Source organism: Osmerus eperlanus, chromosome 19 (assembly GCF_963692335.1).
Source record: "Osmerus eperlanus chromosome 19, fOsmEpe2.1, whole genome shotgun sequence".
NCBI classification, from domain to species: domain Eukaryota; kingdom Metazoa; phylum Chordata; class Actinopteri; order Osmeriformes; family Osmeridae; genus Osmerus; species Osmerus eperlanus.
Window position 1 is genome coordinate 12,701,787 of NC_085036.1, and position 23,106 is coordinate 12,724,892.

Below are 23,106 nucleotides of genomic sequence, written 5' to 3' on the forward strand. Positions count from 1 at the left end.
GTTAGATCAATGATGGATGCAAATTGATACTTTCTTGTAAAGTAAGACTTCATATGCATTTCTACAGAGGAAGATATAAACAATTAAGAACTCCGGATTTCAGATTGGGTTATGATTGAGGAACTGGTCGCTAGAAACGAGTCAAATATTAAGCGAAGCAGTATGACTTTTCGTAAATATTTTGTTCCCTAACAACGGTTACACACGTTATTTAGCACAACCTCTGTTCAAGGTAAGAATAGTGCCACATTGCATACACTACGCTGACCGAATCACAAGGGAGCTGTTCTTGTGTTGAGGTGCTGAAACAGGAACGTGTTTCCCTAGCAAACCTACAGTGCAATAGAACATAACAGACATCAGTACATCCTAATCATTTTATTCACCACAGACAGGATCTCCATGAAGGGTTCTTACCTCGTTAGATTCTCCTGCTGTGTTCAGTGTGGTGATACTTCCTTCCAGAAAGTGATCTGGACTCTTTTTTAGTGTCATTTCAGCTGGCAGCGTGTTGTCATTGTAAGATCTGACAAACTTGAAGTCACTGGTGCGTGAGCCCGTTGTCAGGTAAGCGTCATAATTGTAAGAACTCCGCAGCGTTCCTGTTCCATCCACCTCTGCATAGTTAGGAGGGAAATACGCGCTGGGAATGGCCACAGCTCCATCAAACAACAGTCTAGGTTTCCTCCTGCGGCAAAACCTCACGGCCAGGATGAGAATGATGAAAGTCAGGAAAAAGGTGGAGACGGACACCAGAGCGATGATCAAGTAGGAAGTGAGTTTAGAATCCTTCCCCTCGTAAGACATGTCTTTCAGCTCTGGAACCTCAGCCAGGTTATCTGATATCAGTAGGTAAACAGCACAGGTTGTTGACATAGAGGGCTGTCCGTTATCTTTCACAGATATCACAAGGTTCTGCTTCATACCGTCAGAATCAGAAATGTCCCGCTGGGCCCTGATCTCTCCACTGTGGAGACCGATAGTGAAAAGTCCCGGATCGGAGGATTTCACAATCTGATAGGAAAGCCAGGCGTTCTGGCCAGAGTCAGCATCCACAGCTATCACCTTGGAAACCAGGGACCCTGCCAGAGCAGCTTTGGGGACCATCTCAGTCATCAAGGAGTTCCCTGCTGGAGCAGGGTATAATATCTGGGGAGAGTTGTCATTCTCATCTGCTACGAAGACGCTCACCGTCACGTTACTGCTGAGTGGAGGAGAACCGTTGTCTCTGGCTACAACCTGGACTTTGAAGCTCCTAAACTGTTCATAATCAAATGCTCTCACGGCATGGATCACCCCCGTGTCTCCGTTAATGGATACATATGAAGACACAGGGACACCGTTGACCTCACTGGGCACTAGAGAATAGACCACTGTGCCGTTCTGTCTCCAGTCTGGGTCTCTGGCAGTAACAGAACATATGGAGGAGCCAGGCTTGTTATTTTCACTCACATAGGCGCTGTAGGATTGCTCTTCAAACACAGGAGGGTTGTCATTGACGTCAGAGACAGATAAATGAATAGTCTTTGAGGAGGATAAAGGTGGAGACCCCTCGTCAGTAGCAGTGATAGTTATGTTATAATCTGATATCAGCTCACGGTCTAATTCACTGGTAGTTACTAAGGAATAGTAGTTTTTAATGGAGGGGTTTAGTTTAAAAGGAACATTCTGCTGTATGGAGCAGCGGACCTGTTTGTTGACACCAGAGTCTTTATCCTGTACATTAATGATGCCTACCTCTGTGCCTGGTAACACATTCTCAGGGATGGGATTGGTCAGAGATTTAATAGAGATAAGTGGAGCATTGTCATTTACATCTGTTATTTCGACTACAACATTCGTAAAAGAAGTCAGACCAGAGGTATCTTTAGCTTGTATACTGAAATCATAAATTGACTCCTTTTCAAAATCCATCTGTCCGACTACGCTTATTTCACCTGTTTTACTGTTGAGTGTAAATAATTTCTTAACATCGTCTGTAATTGGACCAAATTCATACGTCACTTCCCCGTTCAACCCCTCGTCTGCGTCTGTGGCAGACACAGTAATTACAAGATAACCTACGGGGGAATTCTCAGGCAGACTGACTTTATATTCACTCTCACTAAATACTGGTTTGTTATCGTTAGCGTCTAGCACAGTGATGTGTACAATGACAGTGCCGGATCTCGGTGGAGTTCCTCCATCAACAGCTGTTAGCAGTAACGTCAATTCTTGCTCTTTTTCGCGATCTAATTCATTTTCTAAAACAAGTTCCCCATGCTTTCCCCCCCTTGGATTAGTATGAACCGCTAAACTAAAGTGTTCGTTTCTTTGTAATGTATAGCTTTGAACTCCATTAACGCCTATGTCTGCGTCAAGTGCTTGATTTACCGCAAAGCGAGCGCCTTTGTCTGCAGATTCTCTGATCTCGAATTTAACAACCTCTTGCACGAATTGTGGAGCATTATCGTTGATATCTTGTATCTGCAAAACGATGTTATGTGATTCTAAGGGATTCTCCAGTATAATTTCATATTTCAGGGAACATGAAAGCCTCCTGCCGCAAAGCTGCTCCCTGTCTATCATTTCAGCGACGATCAGTTCACCCGTGTTCAGATTGATATCACAATACCGTTTGCTTCCACCGTCAACATCCAAACGAGCTTTTCGAGACAATAGTCCTTTAGCATCAAGTCCCAGATCCTTGGCTATATTTCCTATTACCGACCCGCGTTTCATCTCCTCAGGAATAGAATAGCTCAAATCTCCATAGCTGCTGCGCAAGAGCAGAGGAAACAAAGCCAGCCAAAACATCGTTGTAGAGACAGAGAGGCCCAGGTATTCCATTCTCCAGAAAGATGTAGACAATACCTCTAGGTATTGCTCCTACACAGGTTTTTCCAGGCAAAAATACACACTCTACCTCGACGTATAAATGACAAAAACACTACTGTCCTTAATCACGACGTACACGAAGTCTGCGCCCATAAGTGGGTGGAGAGAAACGTGAAACATCACTTGCTGGTAGATAGCGACACTCTGTGTACTTTACTAAAACTGCAGAAAATATCCTGCACAACTCACTCGCTGCATTATCAGTCGTAGGACCACCACGTTCTAAGTGGAGACTATGCTTCCATTTCATTCTTGGATTCTAAACGCAAGTCACACGTTGGGGTTCATGAATGTCACTCTTAATTCATAATCAATACAAGACTATCCAAATAACACACTCAAACTATTCTGTCGTTTATCTCGTTCAAAAAGGTCCACAAAATGTTCACTGGACTGAAAGAAAAACACGGGAGCTGTCCACAGGTCAAGGTTCTGAAATTTGCTTTGGTTTCGATATACAAAACGAAATCGCTTCTGTAGCAAAGTGACTGATATTATTATTTGAAAAGGAACAAGACACCCTAGTATATGAAATAGCTCATTGTCGTAGAAACAACACAATAAGGTTTCAAAACAAATAATGACGATTTGCTACAACGGCTCGGTTTTCTTAATGTACTCCCAATTGAATATGTAAGATTAGAGCTAATTGTTATGAGGTTAGACAGAATGTGCAGTTGCATCCCAGCTCATCTTATTAACCACAGACAGGATCTCCATGAAGGGTTCTTACCTCGATAGATTCTCCTGCTGTGTTCAGTGTGGTGATACTTCCTTCCAGAAAATGATCTGGACTCTTTTTTAGTGTCATTTCGGCTGGCAGCGTGTTGTCGTTGTAAGATCTGACAAACTTGAAGTCACTGGTGCGTGAGCCCGTTGTCAGGTAAGCGTCATAATTGTAAGAACTCCGCAGCGTTCCTGTTCCATCCACCTCTGCATAGTTAGGAGGGAAATACGCGCTGGGAATGGCCACAGCTCCATCAAACAACAGTCTAGGTTTCCTCCTGCGGCAAAACCTCACGGCCAGGATGAGAATGATGAAAGTCAGGAAAAAGGTGGAGACGGACACCAGAGCGATGATCAAGTAGGAAGTCAGTTTAGAATCCTTCCCCTCGTAAGACATGTCTTTCAGCTCTGGAACCTCAGCCAGGTTATCTGATATCAGTAGGTAAACAGCACAGGTTGTTGACATAGAGGGCTGTCCGTTATCTTTCACAGATATCACAAGGTTCTGCTTCATACCGTCAGAATCAGAAATGTCCCGCTGGGCCCTGATCTCTCCACTGTGAAGACCGATAGTGAAAAGTCCTGGATCGGTGGATTTCACAATCTGATAGGAAAGCCAGGCGTTCTGGCCAGAGTCAGCATCCACAGCTATCACCTTGGAAACCAGGGACCCTGCCAGAGCAGCTTTGGGGACCATCTCAGTCATCAAGGAGTTCCCTGCTGGAGCAGGGTATAATATCTGAGGAGAGTTGTCATTCTCATCTGCTACGAAGACGCTCACAGTCACGTTACTGCTGAGTGGAGGAGAACCGTTGTCTCTGGCTACAACCTGGACCTTGAAGCTCCTAAACTGTTCATAATCAAATGCTCTCACGGCATGGATCACCCCCGTGTCTCCGTTAATGGATACATATGAAGACACGGGGACACCGTTGACCTGACTGGGCACTAGAGAATAGACCACTGTGCCGTTCTGTCTCCAGTCTGGGTCTCTGGCAGTAACAGAACATATGGAGGAGCCAGGCTTGTTATTTTCACTCACATAGGCGCTGTAGGATTGTTCTTCAAACACAGGAGGGTTGTCATTGACGTCAGAGACAGATAAATGAATAGTCTTTGAGGAGGATAAAGGTGGAGACCCCTCGTCAGTAGCAGTGATAGTTATGTTATAATCTGATATCAGCTCACGGTCTAATTCACTGGTAGTTACTAAGGAATAGTAGTTTTTAATGGAGGGGTTTAGTTTAAAAGGAACATTCTGCTGTATGGAGCAGCGGACCTGTTTGTTGACACCAGAGTCTTCATCCTGTACATTAATGATGCCCACCTCTGTGCCTGGCAACACATTCTCAGGGATGGGATTGGTCAATGATTTTAGAGAGATAACTGGGGCATTATCATTCATATCTGTAATATCGATCTTAATTTTAGATAAAGAACTTAAGCCTGAGTTATCTTTGGCATGAATACTGAATTCATAAAATGACTCAGTTTCAGCATCAATCTCTGCTATAACAATGACTTCACCTGTTTTGGGATTAAGGGAAAATAATTGCTTTGCATCGTCTGAAATTGGACCAAATCCGTACGTCACTTCCCCGTTTAATCCCTCATCTGCGTCTGTAGCAGACACAGTAATTACAACAGAACCTATAGGAGAATTCTCTTGTAGATTGACCTCATAGATAGTCTGACTAAATACTGGTTTATTATCATTTGCATCAAGCACTGTGACGTGTATAACTACAGTACCGGATCTCTGTGGAGTCCCTCCGTCAACAGCAGTAAGTAGCAACGTCACCTCCTGCTCTACCTCACGATCTAGTTCTTTTTCTAAAACTAGTTCACTCTGTTTTTCTCCTCCAGTAATACTATGAACTGCTAAACTGAAGTGATCGTTCCTTTGTAATGTGTAGCTTTGAACAGCATTCAGGCCTATGTCTGCGTCATGTGCCTGATTTAGAGGAAAGCGAGCGCCTTTGTCTGCTGACTCTCTGATCTCAAATTTGACAACGTCTTCCCCGAATTTCGGAGCATTATCATTGACATCTTGTATTTGCAAAACGATGTTATGTGATTCTAAAGGGTTCTCTAAGATCATTTCATATTTTAAGGTGCATGAAAGCCTCGTGCCACAAAGTTTCTCTCTGTCTATAATTTCTGCGACGATCAATTCACCCGTGTTCAGATTAATATCACAATACCGTTTGCTTCTACGATCAACGTCCAAGCGAGCTTTCCGAGACAACAGTCCTTTACCATCAAGTCCCAGATCCTTGGCTATATTTCCTATCACCGACCCGCGTTTCATCTCTTCAGGAATAGAATAGGTCACATCTCCATAGCTGGTGCGCAAGAGCAGAGGAAACAAAGCCAGCCAAAACATCGGTGCAGAGACAGAGAGGCCCAGGTATTCCATTATCCAGATAGATTTAGACAATTCCTGCATGTTGTGCTTTAATACGGGTTTATCCAGACAACAACATGCACTCTTTCTCGACGGCAGAATTACAAAAACACCACTGTTCTTTATCACGACGTACACGAAGTCTGCGCCCAGAAGTGGGTGGAGAGAAACGTGAAACATCACTTGCTGGTAGATAGCGACACTCTGTGTACTTTACTAAAACTGCATAAAAAACGTGAACCACTACTGCAGTCACAGACTCAATGATAAGTAGTAGATCTGTCAAGAGGGTCCTAGCCTGCATTGCACGATTTTGAAGTCTAACGCCAGCTTAATATTGTATGTAAAATAAACCTTTCATTGTCAAGTAATATATCAAATGCATTTCTACTGAGGGAAGAAATATACATTCAAAATATCCGAATAGCTGCTTGGGTTATTATTGAGGAATTGGTTTCTAGTATTACGTACGAAACAAGCCTATTATTAGTCAAAGCATTGTGACTTTTCATCAAGATTTTTTTTCTCCCCAAAAACGGTTGCACACGTTATTTAGCACAACCTCTGTTCAAGGCAAGTACAGTGCCACAAAGCATTCACTACGCTGACCGAATCACAAGGGAGCTGTCCCTACGTTGAGGTGCTGAAACCGGAACGGGTTTCCTTAACAAACGTACAGTACAGTAGAACAGAACAGACAACAGTACATCCTGCTAATTGTATCCACCACAGACAGGATCTCCATGAAGGGTTCTTACCTCGTTAGATTCTCCTGCTGTATTCAGTGTGGTGATACTTCCTTCCAGAAAATGATCTGGACTCTTTTTTAGTGTCATTTCGGCTGGCAGCGTGTTGTCGTTGTAAGATCTGACAAACTTGAAGTCACTGGTGCGTGAGCCCGTTGTCAGGTAAGCGTCATAATTGTAAGAACTCCGCAGCGTTCCTGTTCCATCCACCTCTGCATAGTTAGGAGGGAAATACGCGCTGGGAATGGCCACAGCTCCATCAAACAACAGTCTAGGTTTCCTCCTGCGGCAAAACCTCACGGCCAGGATGAGAATGATGAAAGTCAGAAAAAAGGTGGAGACGGACACCAGAGCGATGATCAAGTAGGAAGTCAGTTTAGAATCCTTCCCCTCGTAAGACATGTCTTTCAGCTCTGGAACCTCAGCCAGGTTATCTGATATCAGTAGGTAAACAGCACAGGTTGAAGACATAGAGGGCTGTCCGTTATCTTTCACAGATATCACAAGGTTCTGCTTCATACCGTCAGAATCAGAAATGTCCCGCTGGGCCCTGATCTCTCCACTGTGGAGACCGATAGTGAAAAGTCCCGGATCGGTGGACTTCACAATCTGATACGAAAGCCAAGCGTTCTGGCCAGAGTCAGCATCCACAGCTATCACCTTGGAAACAAGGGAGCCTGCCAGAGCAGCTTTGGGGACCATCTCAGTCATCAAGGAGTTCCCTGCTGGAGCAGGGTATAATATCTGAGGAGAGTTGTCATTCTCATCTGCTACGAAGACGCTCACAGTCACGTTACTGCTGAGTGGAGGAGAACCGTTGTCTCTGGCTACAACCTGGACCTTGAAGCTCCTAAACTGTTCATAATCAAATGCTCTCACGGCATGGATCACCCCTGTGTCTCCGTTAATGGATACATATGAAGACACAGGGACACCGTTGACCTCACTGGGCACTAGAGAATAGACCACTGTGCCGTTCTGTCTCCAGTCTGGGTCTCTGGCAGTAACAGAACATATGGAGGAGCCAGGCTTGTTATTTTCACTCACATAGGCGCTGTAGGATTGTTCTTCAAACACAGGAGGGTTGTCATTGACGTCAGAGACGGATAACTGAATAGTCTTTGAGGAGGATAAAGGTGGAGACCCCTCGTCAGTAGCAGTGATAGTTATGTTATAATCTGATATCAGCTCACGGTCTAATTCACTGGTAGTTATTAAGGAATAATAGTTTTTAATGGAGGGGTTTAATTTGAAAGGAACATTCTGCTGGATGGAGCAGCGGACCTGTTTATTGACACCAAAGTCTTTGTCCTGCACATTAATGATGCCCACCTCTGTGCCGGGTAACACATTTTCAGGGATGGGATTTGTCAGGGATTTAAGTGAAATAACTGGGGCATTATCATTAACATCAGTAATATCGATTTTAACGTTGGCAAATGAAGTGAGTCCTGCATTGTCTTTTGCTTGAATACTGAATTCATATATTGACTCCTTTTCAAAGTCTATCTGTCCAACAATAGTTATTTCACCCGTTTTGCTATTCAGAGCAAATAATTTCTTTGCATCGTCTGAAATTGGACCGAATCCGTACGTCACTTCCCCGTTTGCCCCCTCATCTGCGTCTGTAGCAGACACGGTAATAAAGACATGATTTACGGGAGAGTTTTCCGGCAGACTTACTTTATATTCAGTCAGACTAAACACTGGTTTGTTATCATTAGCATCAAGCACCGTGACTTGTATAACTACAGTACCGGATCTCTGCGGAATCCCACCGTCAACAGCAGTAAGTAGTAACGTCACCTCCTGCTCTACCTCACGATCTAATTCTTTCTCTAAAACAAGTTCACCGTATTTTCCTCCTCTTGGATTAGTATGAACGGCCAAATTAAAGTGATCGTTCCTTTGTAATGTGTAGCTTTGCACAGCATTCAGGCCTATGTCTGCGTCATGTGCCTGATTTAGAGAAAAGCGAGCGCCCTTGACTGCCAACTCGTGGATTTCAAATTTGACAACCTCTTCGCCGAATTGCGGAGCGTTATCATTTATATCTTGTATTTGCAAAACAATGTTTTGGGACTCTAACGGATTCTCCAATATAATTTCATATTTAAGGGAACATAAAAGCCTCCTGTCGCAAAGCTGCTCTCTGTCAATTATTTCAGCGACGATCAATTCACCCGTGTTTAGATTAATATCACAATACCGTTTGCTTCCACCGTCAACATCCAAGCGAGCTTTCCGAGACAACAGTCCTTTAGTATCAAGTCCCAGATCCTTGGCTATATTTCCTATTACCGACCCGCGTTTCATCTCCTCAGGAATAGAATAGGTCACATCTCCATAGCTGCTGCGCAAGAGCAGAGGAAACAAAGCCAGCCAAAACATCGGTGCAGAGACAGAGAGCATGTATTCCATTCTCTGGAAAGATTTAGACAATCCCTGTATGTATTGCTCTTATACGGGTTTATCCAGGCAAAAACGTACACTCTACTTCGACGTCTAAATCACAAAAACACCAATGTTCTTTATCACGACGTACACGAAGTCTTCGCCCATAAGTGGGTGGAGAGAAACGTGAAACATCACTTGCTGGTAGATAGCGACACTCTGTGTACTTTACTAAAACTGCAGAAAACAGTATGCATACCACACTCAGAGACTCGTTGGCAAGGCTACCAAGATGAAAGTGGCGTAAATACAATTTAACTGAGATCAATGACTCTGAGGTCTAACGTTATGTTTATTATGGATTCACATTTACATCTATGCTTTAATGTCCAGTAAGTATGTATTTTAGTTCAATTATACAAATTTACCAACTCTAAATTACAACTCGGTTGTGGGCGATAAATCATCAAGTAGTATAACACACGAAACATGCCTATCATTAAGATAATTAAGACTTTAAGACAACAATAACAGACATGCTATTCATTCTAGCTTCATTTCAAGACAAGCACAGTGCCAAGTTCGTTTGAATACACTGATACAAACATACGGTAGCTGTCCGGTTGTTGTGGTGCTGAAAACGGCAAACGTTTCCCTGACGAATGTAACGACAATGCAAGTGACACAGTGACATACAAAAGCATTCGGTACAAAAACCATGAAGTAGGTTTGATAAATCCTATCTGCATGACAATGAAAACGAAAAAAAATATTGTATAAGTTAAAATTGTTTTCCCACACAAAAAATCCATGCCTCTATTCGTGTAGACCACCAAGTTGAAATTCAGACAAGCTAAAACCTGTTGTTCTTACATGCAATGTTTTAAAAAGTTAAATGTGCAATGTTTTAAAAAGTTAATTGACGGGTAAAAAACTGTCCTCAATCTATTCCATATGCAGTCCGCCAAATAGATAATTTTTCTATTACTTTTAGCTGATTGTTATGAGGTTAGACAAAATGTGCAGCTGCATTTATGCTCATTTTAATCACCACAGACAGGATCTCCATGAAGGGTTCTTACCTCGCTAGATTCCCCTGCTGTGTTCAGTGTAGTGATACTTCCTTCTAGAAAATGATCCGGACTCTTTTTTAGTGTCATTTCGGCTGGCAGCGTGTTGTCGTTGTAAGATCTGACAAACTTGAAGTCACTGGTGCGTGAGCCCGTTGTCAGGTAAGCGTCATAATTGTAAGAACTCTGCAGCGTTCCTGTTCCATCCACCTCTGCATAGTTAGGAGGGAAATACGCGCTGGGAATGGCCACAGCTCCATCAAACAACAGTCTAGGTTTCCTCCTGCGGCAAAACCTCACGGCCAGGATGAGAATGATGAAAGTCAGGAAAAAGGTGGAGACGGACACCAGAGCGATGATCAAGTAGGAAGTGAGTTTAGAATCCTTCCCCTCGTAAGACATGTCTTTCAGCTCTGGAACCTCAGCCAGGTTATCTGATATCAGTAGGTAAACGGCACAGGTTGTAGACATAGAGGGCTGTCCGTTATCTTTCACAGATATCACAAGGTTCTGCTTCATACCGTCAGAATCAGAAATGTCCCGCTGGGCCCTGATCTCTCCACTGTGGAGACCGATAGTGAAAAGTCCCGGATCGGTGGATTTCACAATCTGATAGGAAAGCCAGGCGTTCTGGCCAGAGTCAGCATCCACAGCTATCACCTTGGAAACCAGGGACCCTGCCAGAGCAGCTTTGGGGACCATCTCAGTCATCAAGGAGTTCCCTGCTGGAGCAGGATATAATATCTGAGGAGAGTTGTCATTCTCATCTGCTACGAAGACGCTCACAGTGACGTTACTGCTGAGTGGAGGAGAACCGTTGTCTCTGGCTACAACCTGGACCTTGAAGCTCCTAAACTGTTCATAATCAAATGCTCTCATGGCATGGATCACCCCAGTGTCTCCGTTAATGGATACATATGAAGACACAGGGACACCGTTGACCTCACTGGGCACTAGAGAATAGACCACTGTGCCGTTCTGTCTCCAGTCTGGGTCTCTGGCAGTAACAGAACATATGGAGGAGCCAGGCTTGTTATTTTCACTCACATAGGCGCTGTAGGATTGTTCTTCAAACACAGGAGGGTTGTCATTGACGTCAGAGACAGATAAATGAATAGTTTTTGAGGAGGATAAAGGTGGAGAGCCCTCGTCAATAGCAGTTATAGTTATGTTATAATCTGATATCAGCTCACGGTCTAATTCACTGGTAGTTACTAAGGAATAGTAGTTTTTAATGGAGGGGTTTAGTTTGAAAGGAACATTCTGCTGGATGGAGCAGCGGACCTGTTTGTTGACACCAAAGTCTTCATCCTGTACATTAATGATGCCCACCTCTGTGCCTGGCAACACATTCTCAGGGATGGGATTGGTCAAGGATTTTAGAGAAATAACTGGTGCGTTATCATTTACGTCTGTAATATCGATCTTAACTTTAGCTAAAGAACTTAGGCCTGAATTGTCTTTGGCTTGGACACTGAATTCATAAAATGACTCAATTTCAAAATCGATCTCTCCTATTATGATCACTTCACCTGTTTTGGGATTAAGGGAAAATAATTGTTTCACATTGTTTGAGATTGGACCAAATCCGTACGTCACTTCCCCGTTTGGCCCCTCATCTGCGTCTTTAGCAGACACAGTCATTATTACTGAACCTATGGGGGAATTTTCAGGCAGATTAACCGTATAGGTATTCTGACTAAACATGGGCTTATTATCGTTAGCGTCAAGCACGGTGACATGTATAACTACAGTACCGGATCTCTGCGGAGTCCCTCCGTCAACAGCAGTTAGTAGTAACGTCACCTCCTGCTCTACCTCTCGATCTAACTCTTTCTCTAAAACCAGTTCACTCTGCTTTTCACCTCCAACAATACTATGAACAGCTAAACTAAAGTGATCGTTCCTTTGTAATATGTAGCTTTGCACAGAATTCAGGCCTATATCTGCGTCGTGTGCCTGATTCAGAGGAAAGCGAGCGCCTTTGTCTGCTGACTCTCTGATCTCAAATTTCACAAAATCTTCGCTAAATTGTGGAATATTGTCATTGACATCTTGTATTTGCAAAATTATATTATGTGATTCTAATGGGTTCTCTAGGATCATTTCATATTTTAGGGAGCATGAAAGCCTCGTGCCGCAAAGCTCCTCTCTGTCAATTTTTTCAGCGACAATCAATTCACCCGTGTTCAGATTAATATCACAATACCGTTTGCTTCTACGATCAACATCCAAGCGAGCTTTCCGAGACAACAATCCTTTAGCATCAAGTCCCAAATCCTTGGCTATATTTCCTATTACCGATCCACGTTTCATCTCCTCAGGAATAGAATAGGTCACATCTCCATAGCTGCTGCGCAAGAGCAGAGGAAACAAAGCCAGCCAAAACATCGGTGCAGAGACAGAGAGGCCCAGGTATTCCATTTTCCAGAAATATGTAGACAATTCCTCTAGTTATTGCTCTTATACGGGTTTACTCAAGCAAAATATACACTCCACCTCGTCGACTAAATGACAAAACGCCACAATTCTTAATCACGACGTACACGATGTCTGTGCCCATAAGTGGGTGGAGAGAAACGTGAAACATCACTTGCTGGTAGATAGCGACACTCTGTGTACTTTACTAAAACTGCAGAAGACGGTATGCACCATGCCACTTTCACAGACTCAATGTTCAGTGGTAAGTCTACCAAGATAAAAGATAAAAGTGGCGTAAACACTATTTAACTGAGATCAACAACTCTGAGGTCTAACGTTATGTAACTAAATTATGGATGCAAATTTAGATCTATGCTTTCATGTCAAGTAATGTTTCATACGTATGTATTTTAATTCAAATATCAACATCTACCAAATCCGAATTGCATTTTGGTTGTAGTCGATACATAATGAACTAATATTGCCCCACAAAACATTCCTTACACACAAAACATGCCTGTCATTAAAATCATTAAGACTTTTCATAATTAAGGTGTGAAAGACGCTTACAATAACAGACTATTCATTCCAGATTCATTTCAGGAAGAGCACAATGCCAAGTCTCTTTGAACAGACTGACAGAAACATACGGTAGCTGTTCGGCTGTTGTGGTGCTGAAAACGGCACAAGTTTCCCTTTCGAACGTAACGACAACGCAATTGGCAGACAAAAGCATTCGGTAGAGAAAATTATGAAGTTGTGATCAATTCTGTATTCATGACAAGGAGAACGAAACGAAAAAATTATAAGTTTAAAAAAAAATGTATCACATAGAAATCCATGCCTTCATCAGTTTAGACCACCAGATTAAAATTAAGATAAAACCTCAAGCCTCAAACCACTTGTTCTTACATGAACAGTTTAAATAAGTAAATCAATATAGCATGGTGGCATAGAATAAAGTTCCCTCATATCATTCAATATGGATTTCACCAACTACATGAAATAAGAGTATTACTTTTAGCTGGTTGTTATGAAGATAGACAAAATGTGCAGCTGAATCTCTGCTCATTTTATTCACCACAGACAGGATCTCCATGAAGGGTTCTTACCTCGTTAGTTTCTCCTGCTGTGTTCAGTGTGGTGATACTTCCTTCCAGAAAATGATCTGGACTCTTTTTTAGTGTCATTTCAGCTGGCAGAGTGTTGTCGTTGTATGATCTGACAAACTTGAAGTCACTGGTGCGTGAGCCCGTTGTCAGGTAAGCGTCATAATTGTAAGAACTCCGCAGCGTTCCTGTTCCATCCACCTCTGCATAGTTAGGAGGGAAATACGCGCTGGGAATGGCCACAGCTCCATCAAACAACAGTCTAGGTTTCCTCCTGCGGCAAAACCTCACGGCCAGGATGAGAATGATGAAAGTCAGGAAAAAGGTGGAGACGGACACCAGAGCGATGATCAAGTAGGAAGTTAGTTTAGAATCCTTCCCCTCGTAAGACATGTCTTTCAGCTCTGGAACCTCAGCCAGGTTATCTGATATCAGTAGGTAAACAGCACAGGTTGTAGACATAGAGGGCTGTCCGTTATCTCTCACAGATATCACAAGGTTCTGCTTCATACCGTCAGAATCAGAAATGTCCCGCTGGGCCCTGATCTCTCCACTGTGGAGACCGATAGTGAAAAGTCCCGGATCGGTGGATTTCACAATCTGATAGGAAAGCCAGGCGTTCTGGCCAGAGTCAGCATCCACAGCTATCACCTTGGAAACCAGGGACCCTGCCAGAGCAGCTTTGGGGACCATCTCAGTCATCAAGGAGTTCCCTGCTGGAGCAGGGTATAATATCTGGGGAGAATTGTCATTCTCATCTGCTACGAAGACGCTCACAGTCACGTTACTGCTGAGTGGAGGAGAACCGTTGTCTCTGGCTACAACCTGGACCTTGAAGCTCCTAAACTGTTCATAATCAAATGCTCTCACGGCATGGATCACCCCCGTGTCTCCGTTAATGGATACATAGGAAGACACAGGGACACCGTTGACCTCACTGGGCACTAGAGAATAGACCACTGTGCCGTTCTGTCTCCAGTCTGGGTCTCTGGCAGCAACAGAACATATGGAGGAGCCAGGCTTGTTATTTTCACTCACATAGGCGCTGTAGGATTGTTCTTCAAACACAGGAGGGTTGTCATTGACGTCAGAGACAGATAAATGAATAGTCTTTGAGGAGGATAAAGGTGGAGAGCCCTCGTCAGTAGCAGTGATAGTTATGTTATAATCTGATATCAGCTCACGGTCTAATTCACTGGTAGTTACTAAGGAATAGTAGTTTTTAATGGAGGGGTTTAGTTTGAAAGGAACGTTCTGCTGGATGGAGCAGCGGACCTGTTTATTGAAACCAGAGTCTTTATCCTGAACATTTATGATGCCCACCTCTGTGCCTGGTAACACATTCTCAGAGATGGGATTGGTCACAGATTTAAGAGAGATAACTGGGGCATTATCATTAACATCTGTAATATCAACCTTGACGTTTGCAAAAGAACTTAGCCCTGAATTGTCTTTGGCTTGGATACTGAATTCATAAAATGACTCTGTTTCAAAATCAATCTCTCCTATTACACTTACTTCACCTGTTTTGGGATTAAGTGAAAATAATTGCTTTGCATCGTCTGAAATTGGTCCAAATCCGTACATCACTTCCCCGTTGGCCCCCTCATCTGCATCAGTGGCAGACACAGTTATTACAACATAATCTATAGGGGAGTTTTCAGGAAGATTCACGTTATAGATATTCTGACTAAACACGGGTTTATTATCGTTAGCATCAAGCACGGTAACGTGTATAACTACAGTACCAGATCTATGTGGAGTCCCTCCGTCAACAGCAGTAAGTAGTAACGTCAGATCTTGTTGTTGTTCACGATCTAATTCTTTGTCTAAAACTAGTTCACTCTGTTTCCCACCTCCAGTAATACTATGAACAGCTAAACTAAAATAATCGTTCCTTTGTAATTTGTAGCTTTGGACAGCATTCAGGCCTATGTCTGCGTCATGTGCCTGATTTAGAGGAAAGCGAGTGCCTTTGACTGCCAACTCGTGGATTTCAAATTTGACAACGTCGTCGCTGAATTGTGGAGCATTATCATTGACATCTTGTATTTGCAGAACAATGTTTTGTGATTCTAACGGATCCTCCAAGATAATTTCATATTTTAGGGTGCATGACGGCCTCCTTCCGCAAAGCTTCTCTCTGTCGATAATTTCAGCGACAATCAATTCACCCGTGTTAAGATTAATATCACAATACCGTTTGCTTCTACCGTCAACATCCAAGCGTGCTTTCCGAGACAACAGTCCTTTAGCATCAAGACCCAGATCCTTGGCTATATTTCCAATTACTGACCCGCGTTTCATCTCCTCAGGAATAGAATAGGTCACATCTCCATAGCTGCTCCGCAAGAGCAGAGGAAACAAAGCCAGCCAAAACATCGGTGCAGAGACTGAGAGGCCCAGGTAGTCCATTCTCCAGAAAGATGTAGACAATTTATCTAGTTATTGCCCTTATCCGGGTTTATCCAGGAAAAAATATACACTCCACCTCGTCGTCTAAATGACAAAAACACCACTGTTCTTAATCACGACGTAGACGAAGTCTGCGCCCATAAGTGGGTGGAGAGAAACGTAAAACATCACTTGCTGGTAGATAGCGACACTCTGTGTACTTTCCTAAAACTGCATAAAAACGTGATCGACTACCGCACTCACAGAAAGTGGTAGGCCTGACACAATGAAAGTGTCGCATTAACTGCATTCAAGCCAAAATTAAGTAATCAGAAGTCTAACATTAGATAAATGATTCATGCAAATGAATACTTTAATTCCAAGTAATTTTTCAGATGCATTTCTACCGAGGAAGATTCAAACAGTTAGGAACTCCGGATTGCAGACTGAGTTAAGATTGAGGAATTGGTTGTTAGAAACAAGGCTAATATTAAACGAAGCAGTATGACTTTTCATCATTATGTTTTTTCCCCTAAAGACGGTTACAGACGTTATTTAGCAAAACCTCTGTGCAAGGCAAGTAAAGTACCACATTGCATTCACTACGTTGACAGAATCACAAAGGAGCTGTCCCTCTGTTGAGGTGCTGAAACTGGAACGCGTTGCCTTAACAAACATACAGTAGAGAAGAACAGAGCAGAAAGCAGTACATCCTAATTTTATCCACCATATACAGGATATCCATGAAGGGTTCTTACCTCGTTAGATTCTCCTGCTGTGTTCAGTGTGGTGATACTTCCTTCCAGAAAATGATCTGGACTCTTTTTTAGTGTCATTTCAGCTGGCAGCGTGTTGTCGTTGTAAGATCTGACAAACTTGAAGTCACTGGTGCGTGAGCCCGTTGTCAGGTAAGCGTCATAATTGTAAGAACTCCGCAGCGTTCCTGTTCCATCCACCTCTGCATAGTTAGGAGGGAAATACGCGCTGGGAATGGCCACAGCTCCATCAAACAACAGTCTAGGTTTCCTCCTGCGGCAAAACCTCACAGCCAGGATGAGAATGATGAAAGTCAGGAAAAATGTGGAGACGGACACCAGAGCAATGATCAAGTAGGAAGTTAGTTTGGAATCCTTCCCCTCGTAAGACATGTCTTTCAGCTCTGGAACCTCAGCCAGGTTATCTGATATCAGTAGGTAAACAGCACAGGTTGTAGACATAGAGGGCCGTCCGTTATCTTTCACGGATATCACAAGGTTCTGCTTCATACCGTCAGAATCAGAAATGTCCCGCTGGGCCCTGATCTCTCCACTGTGGAGACCGATAGTGAAAAGTCCTGGATCGGTGGATTTCACAATCTGATAGGAAAGCCAGGCGTTCTGGCCAGAGTCAGCATCCACAGCTATCACCTTGGAAACCAGGGACCCTGCCAGAGCAGCTTTGGGGACCATCTCAGTCATCAAGGAGTTCCCTGCTGGAGCAGGGTATAATATCTGGGGAGAGTTGTCATTCTCATCTGCTACGAAGACACTCACAGTCACGATACTACTGAGTGGAGGAGAACCGTTATCTCTGGCTACAACCTGGACCTTGAAGCTCCTAAACTGTTCATAATCAAATGCTCTCACGGCATGGATCACCCCCGTGTCTCCGTTAATGGATACATATGAAGACACGGGGACACCGTTGACCTCACTGGGCACTAGAGAATAGACCACTGTGCCGTTCTGTCTCCAGTCTGGGTCTCTGGCAGTAACAGAACATATGGAGGAGCCAGGCTTGTTGTTTTCACTCACATAGGCGCTGTATGATTGTTCTTCAAAAACTGGAGGGTTGTCATTGACGTCAGACACAGATAAATTAATTGTCTTTGAGGAGGATAAAGGTGGAGACCCCTCATCAGTAGCAGTGATAGTTATGTTATAATCTGATATCAGCTCACGGTCTAATTCACTGGTAGTAACTAAGGAATAATAGTTTTTAACGGAGGGGTTTAGTTTGAAAGGAACATTCTGCTGGATGGAGCAACGGACCTGTTTATTGACACCAGAGTCTTTATCCTGTACATTAATGATGCCCACCTCTGTGCCTGGCAACATATTCTCAGGGATGGGATTGGTCAGAGATTGTACAGAAATAGCTGGGATATTGTCATTAACGTCTGTAATATCGATCTTAACTTTAGCTAAAGAACTTAGGCCTGAATTGTCTTTGGCTTGGACACTGAATTCATAAAATGACTCAATTTCAAAATCGATCTCTCCTATTATGATCACTTCACCTGTTTTGGGATTAAGGGAAAATAATTGTTTCACATTGTTTGAGATTGGACCAAATCCGTACGTCACTTCCCCGTTTGGCCCCTCATCTGCGTCTGTAGCAGAGACAGTCATTAAGACAGAACCTATGGGGGAATTTTCAGGCAGATTAACCGTATAGGTATTCTGACTAAACACGGGCTTATTATCGTTAGCGTCAAGCACTGTGACATGTATAACTACAGTACCGGATCTCTGCGGAGTCCCTCCGTCAACAGCAGTTAGTAGTAACGTCACCTCCTGCTCTACCTCTCGATCTAACTCTTTCTCTAAAACCAGTTCACTCTGCTTTTCACCTCCAGCAATACTATGAACAGCTAAACTAAAGTGATCGTTCCTTTGTAATATGTAGCTTTGCACAGAATTCAGGCCTATATCTGCGTCGTGTGCCTGATTTAGAGGAAAGCGAGCGCCTTTGGCTGCTGACTCTGTGATTTCAAAATTCACAACGTCTTCCCCGAATTGTGGAGAGTTATCATTAACATCTTGTATCTGCAAGACTATGTTTTGCAACTCTAACGGATTTTGTAAGACCATTTCATATTTAAGGACGCATGAAAGCCTTGTGCCGCAAAGCTCTTCTCTATCTATCATTTCAGCGACGATCAATTCCCCCGTGTTCAGATTAATATCACAATACCGTTTGCTTCCACCGTCAACATCCAAACGAGCTTTCCGGGACAATAGTCCTCTAGCATCAAGTCCCAGATCCTTGGCTATATTTCCTATTACCGACCCGCGTTTCATCTCCTCAGGAATAGAATAGTTCACATCTCCATTGCTGCTGCGCAAGAGCAGAGGAAACAAAGCCAACCAAAACATCGGTGCAGAGAAAGAGAAACCCAGGTATTCCATTCTGCAGAAAGATGTAGACAATTCCTGCAATTGACCCTCCTAGGATTATTCGGGCAAAGAAAATACAGCCACCTCGACGTTTAAATCACAAAAATACCACTGTTCTTTATCACGACGTATACAAAGTCTGCGCCCATAAGTGGGTGGAGAGAAACGTGAAACATCACTTGCTGGTAGATAGCGACACTCTGTGTACTTCACTAAAACTGCAGAAAACAATGTGCACTATACCACAACCAATGTCTCAGTGTTCAATGGTAAATGTATCAAGATGAAAGCTGCGCAAAGCCTGCAATTTACCTGACGTTAATTACTTTGAAGTTTAACGTCATGTTTATTATGGATACAAATTTAGATCTGGGCTTTCATGTCAAGCAATGTTTCATTACTATGTACAGTATATATGAAGCAACATATACAGATTTACCAACTCCTTATTGCAACGCGGTTGTTGTCAATGAATCAGTAACGAAACAAGGCTATTATGAAGATCATTAGTAAGACTTTTCATGAATAATCTGTGAAAGACACTTAGAACAGCAGACACGCTGTGTTCATTAACGCCTCAAGACAAGCACAGCGCCATGTCAAAAAGCTGACAGAAACACAAGGGAGCTGTCCGTTTGCTGTGGTGCTGACACAGACACGTTTACGTGATAAAGTAACAAAATGCATGAGAGACAGCGACAGACAAAAGTATTCGGTACGGAAGATATTAAGCAGCCTACTGTTTTACAAAGCCTATCTGCATGACAGTGAAAACGAAAATGATTATTTTTCTCACACGGGTAAGTCAGTTCTTACCTCGTTAGATTCTCCTGCTGTGTTCAGTGTGGTGATACTTCCTTCCAGAAAATGATCTGGACTCTTTTTTAGTGTCATTTCAGCTGGCAGCGTGTTGTCGTTGTAAGATCTGACAAACTTGAAGTCACTGGTGCGTGAGCCCGTTGTCAGGTAAGCGTCATAATTGTAAGAACTCCGCAGCGTTCCTGTTCCATCCACCTCTGCATAGTTAGGAGGGAAATACGCGCTGGGAATGGCCACAGCTCCATCAAACAACAGTCTAGGTTTCCTCCTGCGGCAAAACCTCACGGCCAGGATGAGAATGATGAAAGTCAGGAAAAAGGTGGAGACGGACACCAGAGCGATGATCAAGTAGGAAGTCAGTTTAGAATCCTTCCCCTCATAAGACATGTCTTTCAGCTCTGGAACCTCAGCCAGGTTATCTGATATCAGTAGGTAAACAGCACAGGTTGTAGACATAGAGGGATGTCCGTTATCTTTCACAGATATCACAAGGTTCTGCTTCATACCGTCAGAATCAGAAATGTCCCGCTGGGCCCTGATCTCTCCACTGTGGAGACCGATAGTGAAAAGTCCCGGATCTGTGGATTTCACAATCTGATACGAAAGCCAGGCATTCTGGCCAGAGTCAGCATCCACAGCTATCACCTTGGAAACCAGGGACCCTGCCAGAGCAGCTTTTGGGACCATCTCAGTCATCAAGGAGTTCCCTGCTGGTGCAGGGTATAATATCTGGGGAGAGTTGTCATTCTCATCTGCTACGAAGACGCTCACAGTCACGTTACTGCTGAGTGGAGGAGAACCGTTGTCTCTGGCTACAACCTGGACCTTGAAGCTCCTAAACTGTTCATAATCAAATGCTCTCACGGCATGGATCACCCCTGTGTCTCCGTTAATGGATACATATGAAGATACAGGGACACCGTTGACCTCACTGGGCACTAGAGAATAGACCACTGTGCCGTTCTGTCTCCAGTCTGGGTCTCTGGCAGTAACAGAACATATGGAGGAGCCAGGCTTGTTATTTTCACTCACATAGGCGCTGTAGGATTGTTCTTCAAACACAGGAGGGTTGTCATTGACGTCAGAGACAGATAAATGAATAGTCTTTGAGGAGGATAAAGGTGGAGACCCCTCGTCAGTAGCAGTGATAGTTATGTTATAATCTGATATCAGCTCACGGTCTAATTCACTGGTAGTTACTAAGGAATAGTAGTTTTTAATGGAGGGGTTTAGTTTGAAAGGAACCTTCTGCTGGATGGAGAAGCGGACCTGTTTATTGACACCAGAGTCTTCGTCCTGAACATTAATGATGCCCACCTCTGTGCCTGGCAACACATTCTCAGGTATGGGATTGGTCACAGATTTAAGTGAAATAACTGGTGCATTATCATTTACGTCTGTAATATCGACCTTAACTTTAGCTAAAGAACTTAGGCCTGAATTGTCTTTGGCTTGGATGCTGAATTCATAAAATGACTCAATTTCAAAATCTATTTCTCCTATTACGATCACTTCACCTGTTTTGGGATTGAGGGAAAATAATTGCTTCGCATTGTTTGAGATTAGTCCAAATCCGTACGTCACTTCCCCGTTTGCCCCCTCATCTGCGTCTGTAGCAGACACAGTCATTAAGACTGAACCTATGGGCGTGTTTTCAGGCAGATTTACCGTGTAGATATTCTGACTAAACACTGGTTTGTTATCGTTAGAGTCAAGCACGGTGACGTGTATAACTACAGTACCGGATCTCTGTGGAGTCCCTCCGTCAACAGCAGTAAGTAGTAACGTCACCTCCTGCTCCACCTCACGATCTAATTCCTTCTCTAAAACCAGTTCACTCTGCTTTTCTCCTCCACTAATGCTATGAACTGCCAAACTAAAGTGATCGTTTCTTTGTAATGTGTAGCTTTGGACAGCATTCAGGCCTATGTCTGCGTCATGTGCCTGATTTAAAGGAAAGCGAGCGCCTTTCACTGCTAATTCTTGAATCTCAAATTTCACAAAATCTTCTGTAAATTGTGGAGCATTGTCATTGACATCTTGTATTTGCAAAATTATATTATGTGATTCTAATGGGTTCTCTAAGATCATTTCATATTTTAAGGAGCATGAAAGCCTCGTGCCGCAAAGCACCTCTCTGTCAATTTTTTCAGCGACAATCAAATCACCCGTGTTCAGATTAATATCACAATACCGTTTGCTTCTACGATCAACATCCAAGCGAGCTTTCCGAGACAATAGTCCTTTAGCATCAAGTCCCAGATCCTTGGCTATATTTCCTATTACCGACCCGCGTTTCATCTCCTCAGGAATAGAATAGGTCACATCTCCATAGCTGCTGCGCAAGAGCAGAGGAAACAAAGCCAGCCAAAACATCGGTGCAGAAACAGAGAGGCCCAGGTATTCCATTCTCCAGGAATATGTACACAATTCCTGAATATAACCGTCCTACACAGATGTATCCAGGCAAAAACGTACACTCTTTCTCGACGTCTAAATCACAAAAACACCACTGTCCTTTATGACGACGTACACGACGTCTGCGCCCATAAGTGGGTGGAGAGAAACGTGAAACATCACTTGCTGGTAGATAGCGACACTCTGTGTACTTTACTAAAACTGCAGAAAACAGCGTGAACCATACCACACTCACTGACTGTGTTCAGTTGTTAGTCTACCAAGATGAAAGCTGTGCAAAGCCTTCAATTTATCTGACGTCAACGACTTTGAAGTCTAACGTTATGTTTATTATGGATGCAAATTTAGATCTGGTCTTTCATGTCAATTAATGTTTAATAGCATATCAAGCAAAATATAAAGATTTACCAACTCGTTATTGCAACGCGGTTGTTGTCAATGGATTAGTAACTAGTTTTACAAACGAAACAAGCCTATTATGAAGATTATTAGTAAGACTTTTCATGAGTAATGTGTGAAAGATTCTGCAAACAAGAGATACGCTGTTCAGTAAAGCCTCTATTCAAG

The 23,106-nt window shown here is 43.2% G+C and overlaps 8 protein-coding genes across 12 annotated transcripts in view; all 8 read right to left on the minus strand.

Moving 5' to 3' along the window:
* The window catches only part of LOC134039911 (protocadherin gamma-C5-like), an 88,056-nt gene that overhangs the window by 52,581 nt on the left and 12,369 nt on the right, over positions 1 to 23,106 (minus strand). The gene's annotated exons all lie outside the window — the stretch shown is intronic.
* Positions 324 to 2,845, minus strand: LOC134039985 (protocadherin gamma-A11-like). The gene is made up of 2 exons (XM_062486208.1): positions 418 to 2,845; positions 324 to 332 (listed from the first exon to the last, which is right to left on the minus strand). Exons 1-2 carry the CDS (start codon positions 2,827 to 2,829, stop codon positions 324 to 326), a joined length of 2,421 nt encoding a protein of 806 aa, XP_062342192.1. The 5' UTR covers positions 2,830 to 2,845.
* Positions 3,575 to 6,029, minus strand: LOC134039986 (protocadherin gamma-A11-like). The gene has a single exon (XM_062486209.1). The coding sequence runs from the start codon at positions 6,020 to 6,022 to the stop codon at positions 3,575 to 3,577; it is 2,448 nt and encodes an 815-aa protein (XP_062342193.1). The 5' UTR covers positions 6,023 to 6,029.
* On the minus strand, positions 6,615 to 9,168 carry LOC134039493 (protocadherin gamma-A4-like). Its single transcript, XM_062485389.1, has one exon. It carries the CDS (start codon positions 9,166 to 9,168, stop codon positions 6,724 to 6,726), a length of 2,445 nt encoding a protein of 814 aa, XP_062341373.1. The 3' UTR covers positions 6,615 to 6,723.
* On the minus strand, positions 10,194 to 12,710 carry LOC134039987 (protocadherin beta-16-like). Its single transcript, XM_062486210.1, has one exon. It carries the CDS (start codon positions 12,642 to 12,644, stop codon positions 10,194 to 10,196), a length of 2,451 nt encoding a protein of 816 aa, XP_062342194.1. The 5' UTR covers positions 12,645 to 12,710.
* Positions 13,715 to 16,283, minus strand: LOC134039989 (protocadherin gamma-A11-like). Its single transcript, XM_062486211.1, has one exon. It carries the CDS (start codon positions 16,163 to 16,165, stop codon positions 13,715 to 13,717), a length of 2,451 nt encoding a protein of 816 aa, XP_062342195.1. The 5' UTR covers positions 16,166 to 16,283.
* On the minus strand, positions 16,864 to 19,335 carry LOC134039990 (protocadherin beta-16-like). Its single transcript, XM_062486212.1, has one exon. The coding sequence runs from the start codon at positions 19,312 to 19,314 to the stop codon at positions 16,864 to 16,866; it is 2,451 nt and encodes an 816-aa protein (XP_062342196.1). The 5' UTR covers positions 19,315 to 19,335.
* LOC134039991 (protocadherin gamma-A11-like) lies at positions 20,095 to 22,598 on the minus strand. Its single transcript, XM_062486213.1, has one exon. The coding sequence runs from the start codon at positions 22,528 to 22,530 to the stop codon at positions 20,095 to 20,097; it is 2,436 nt and encodes an 811-aa protein (XP_062342197.1). The 5' UTR covers positions 22,531 to 22,598.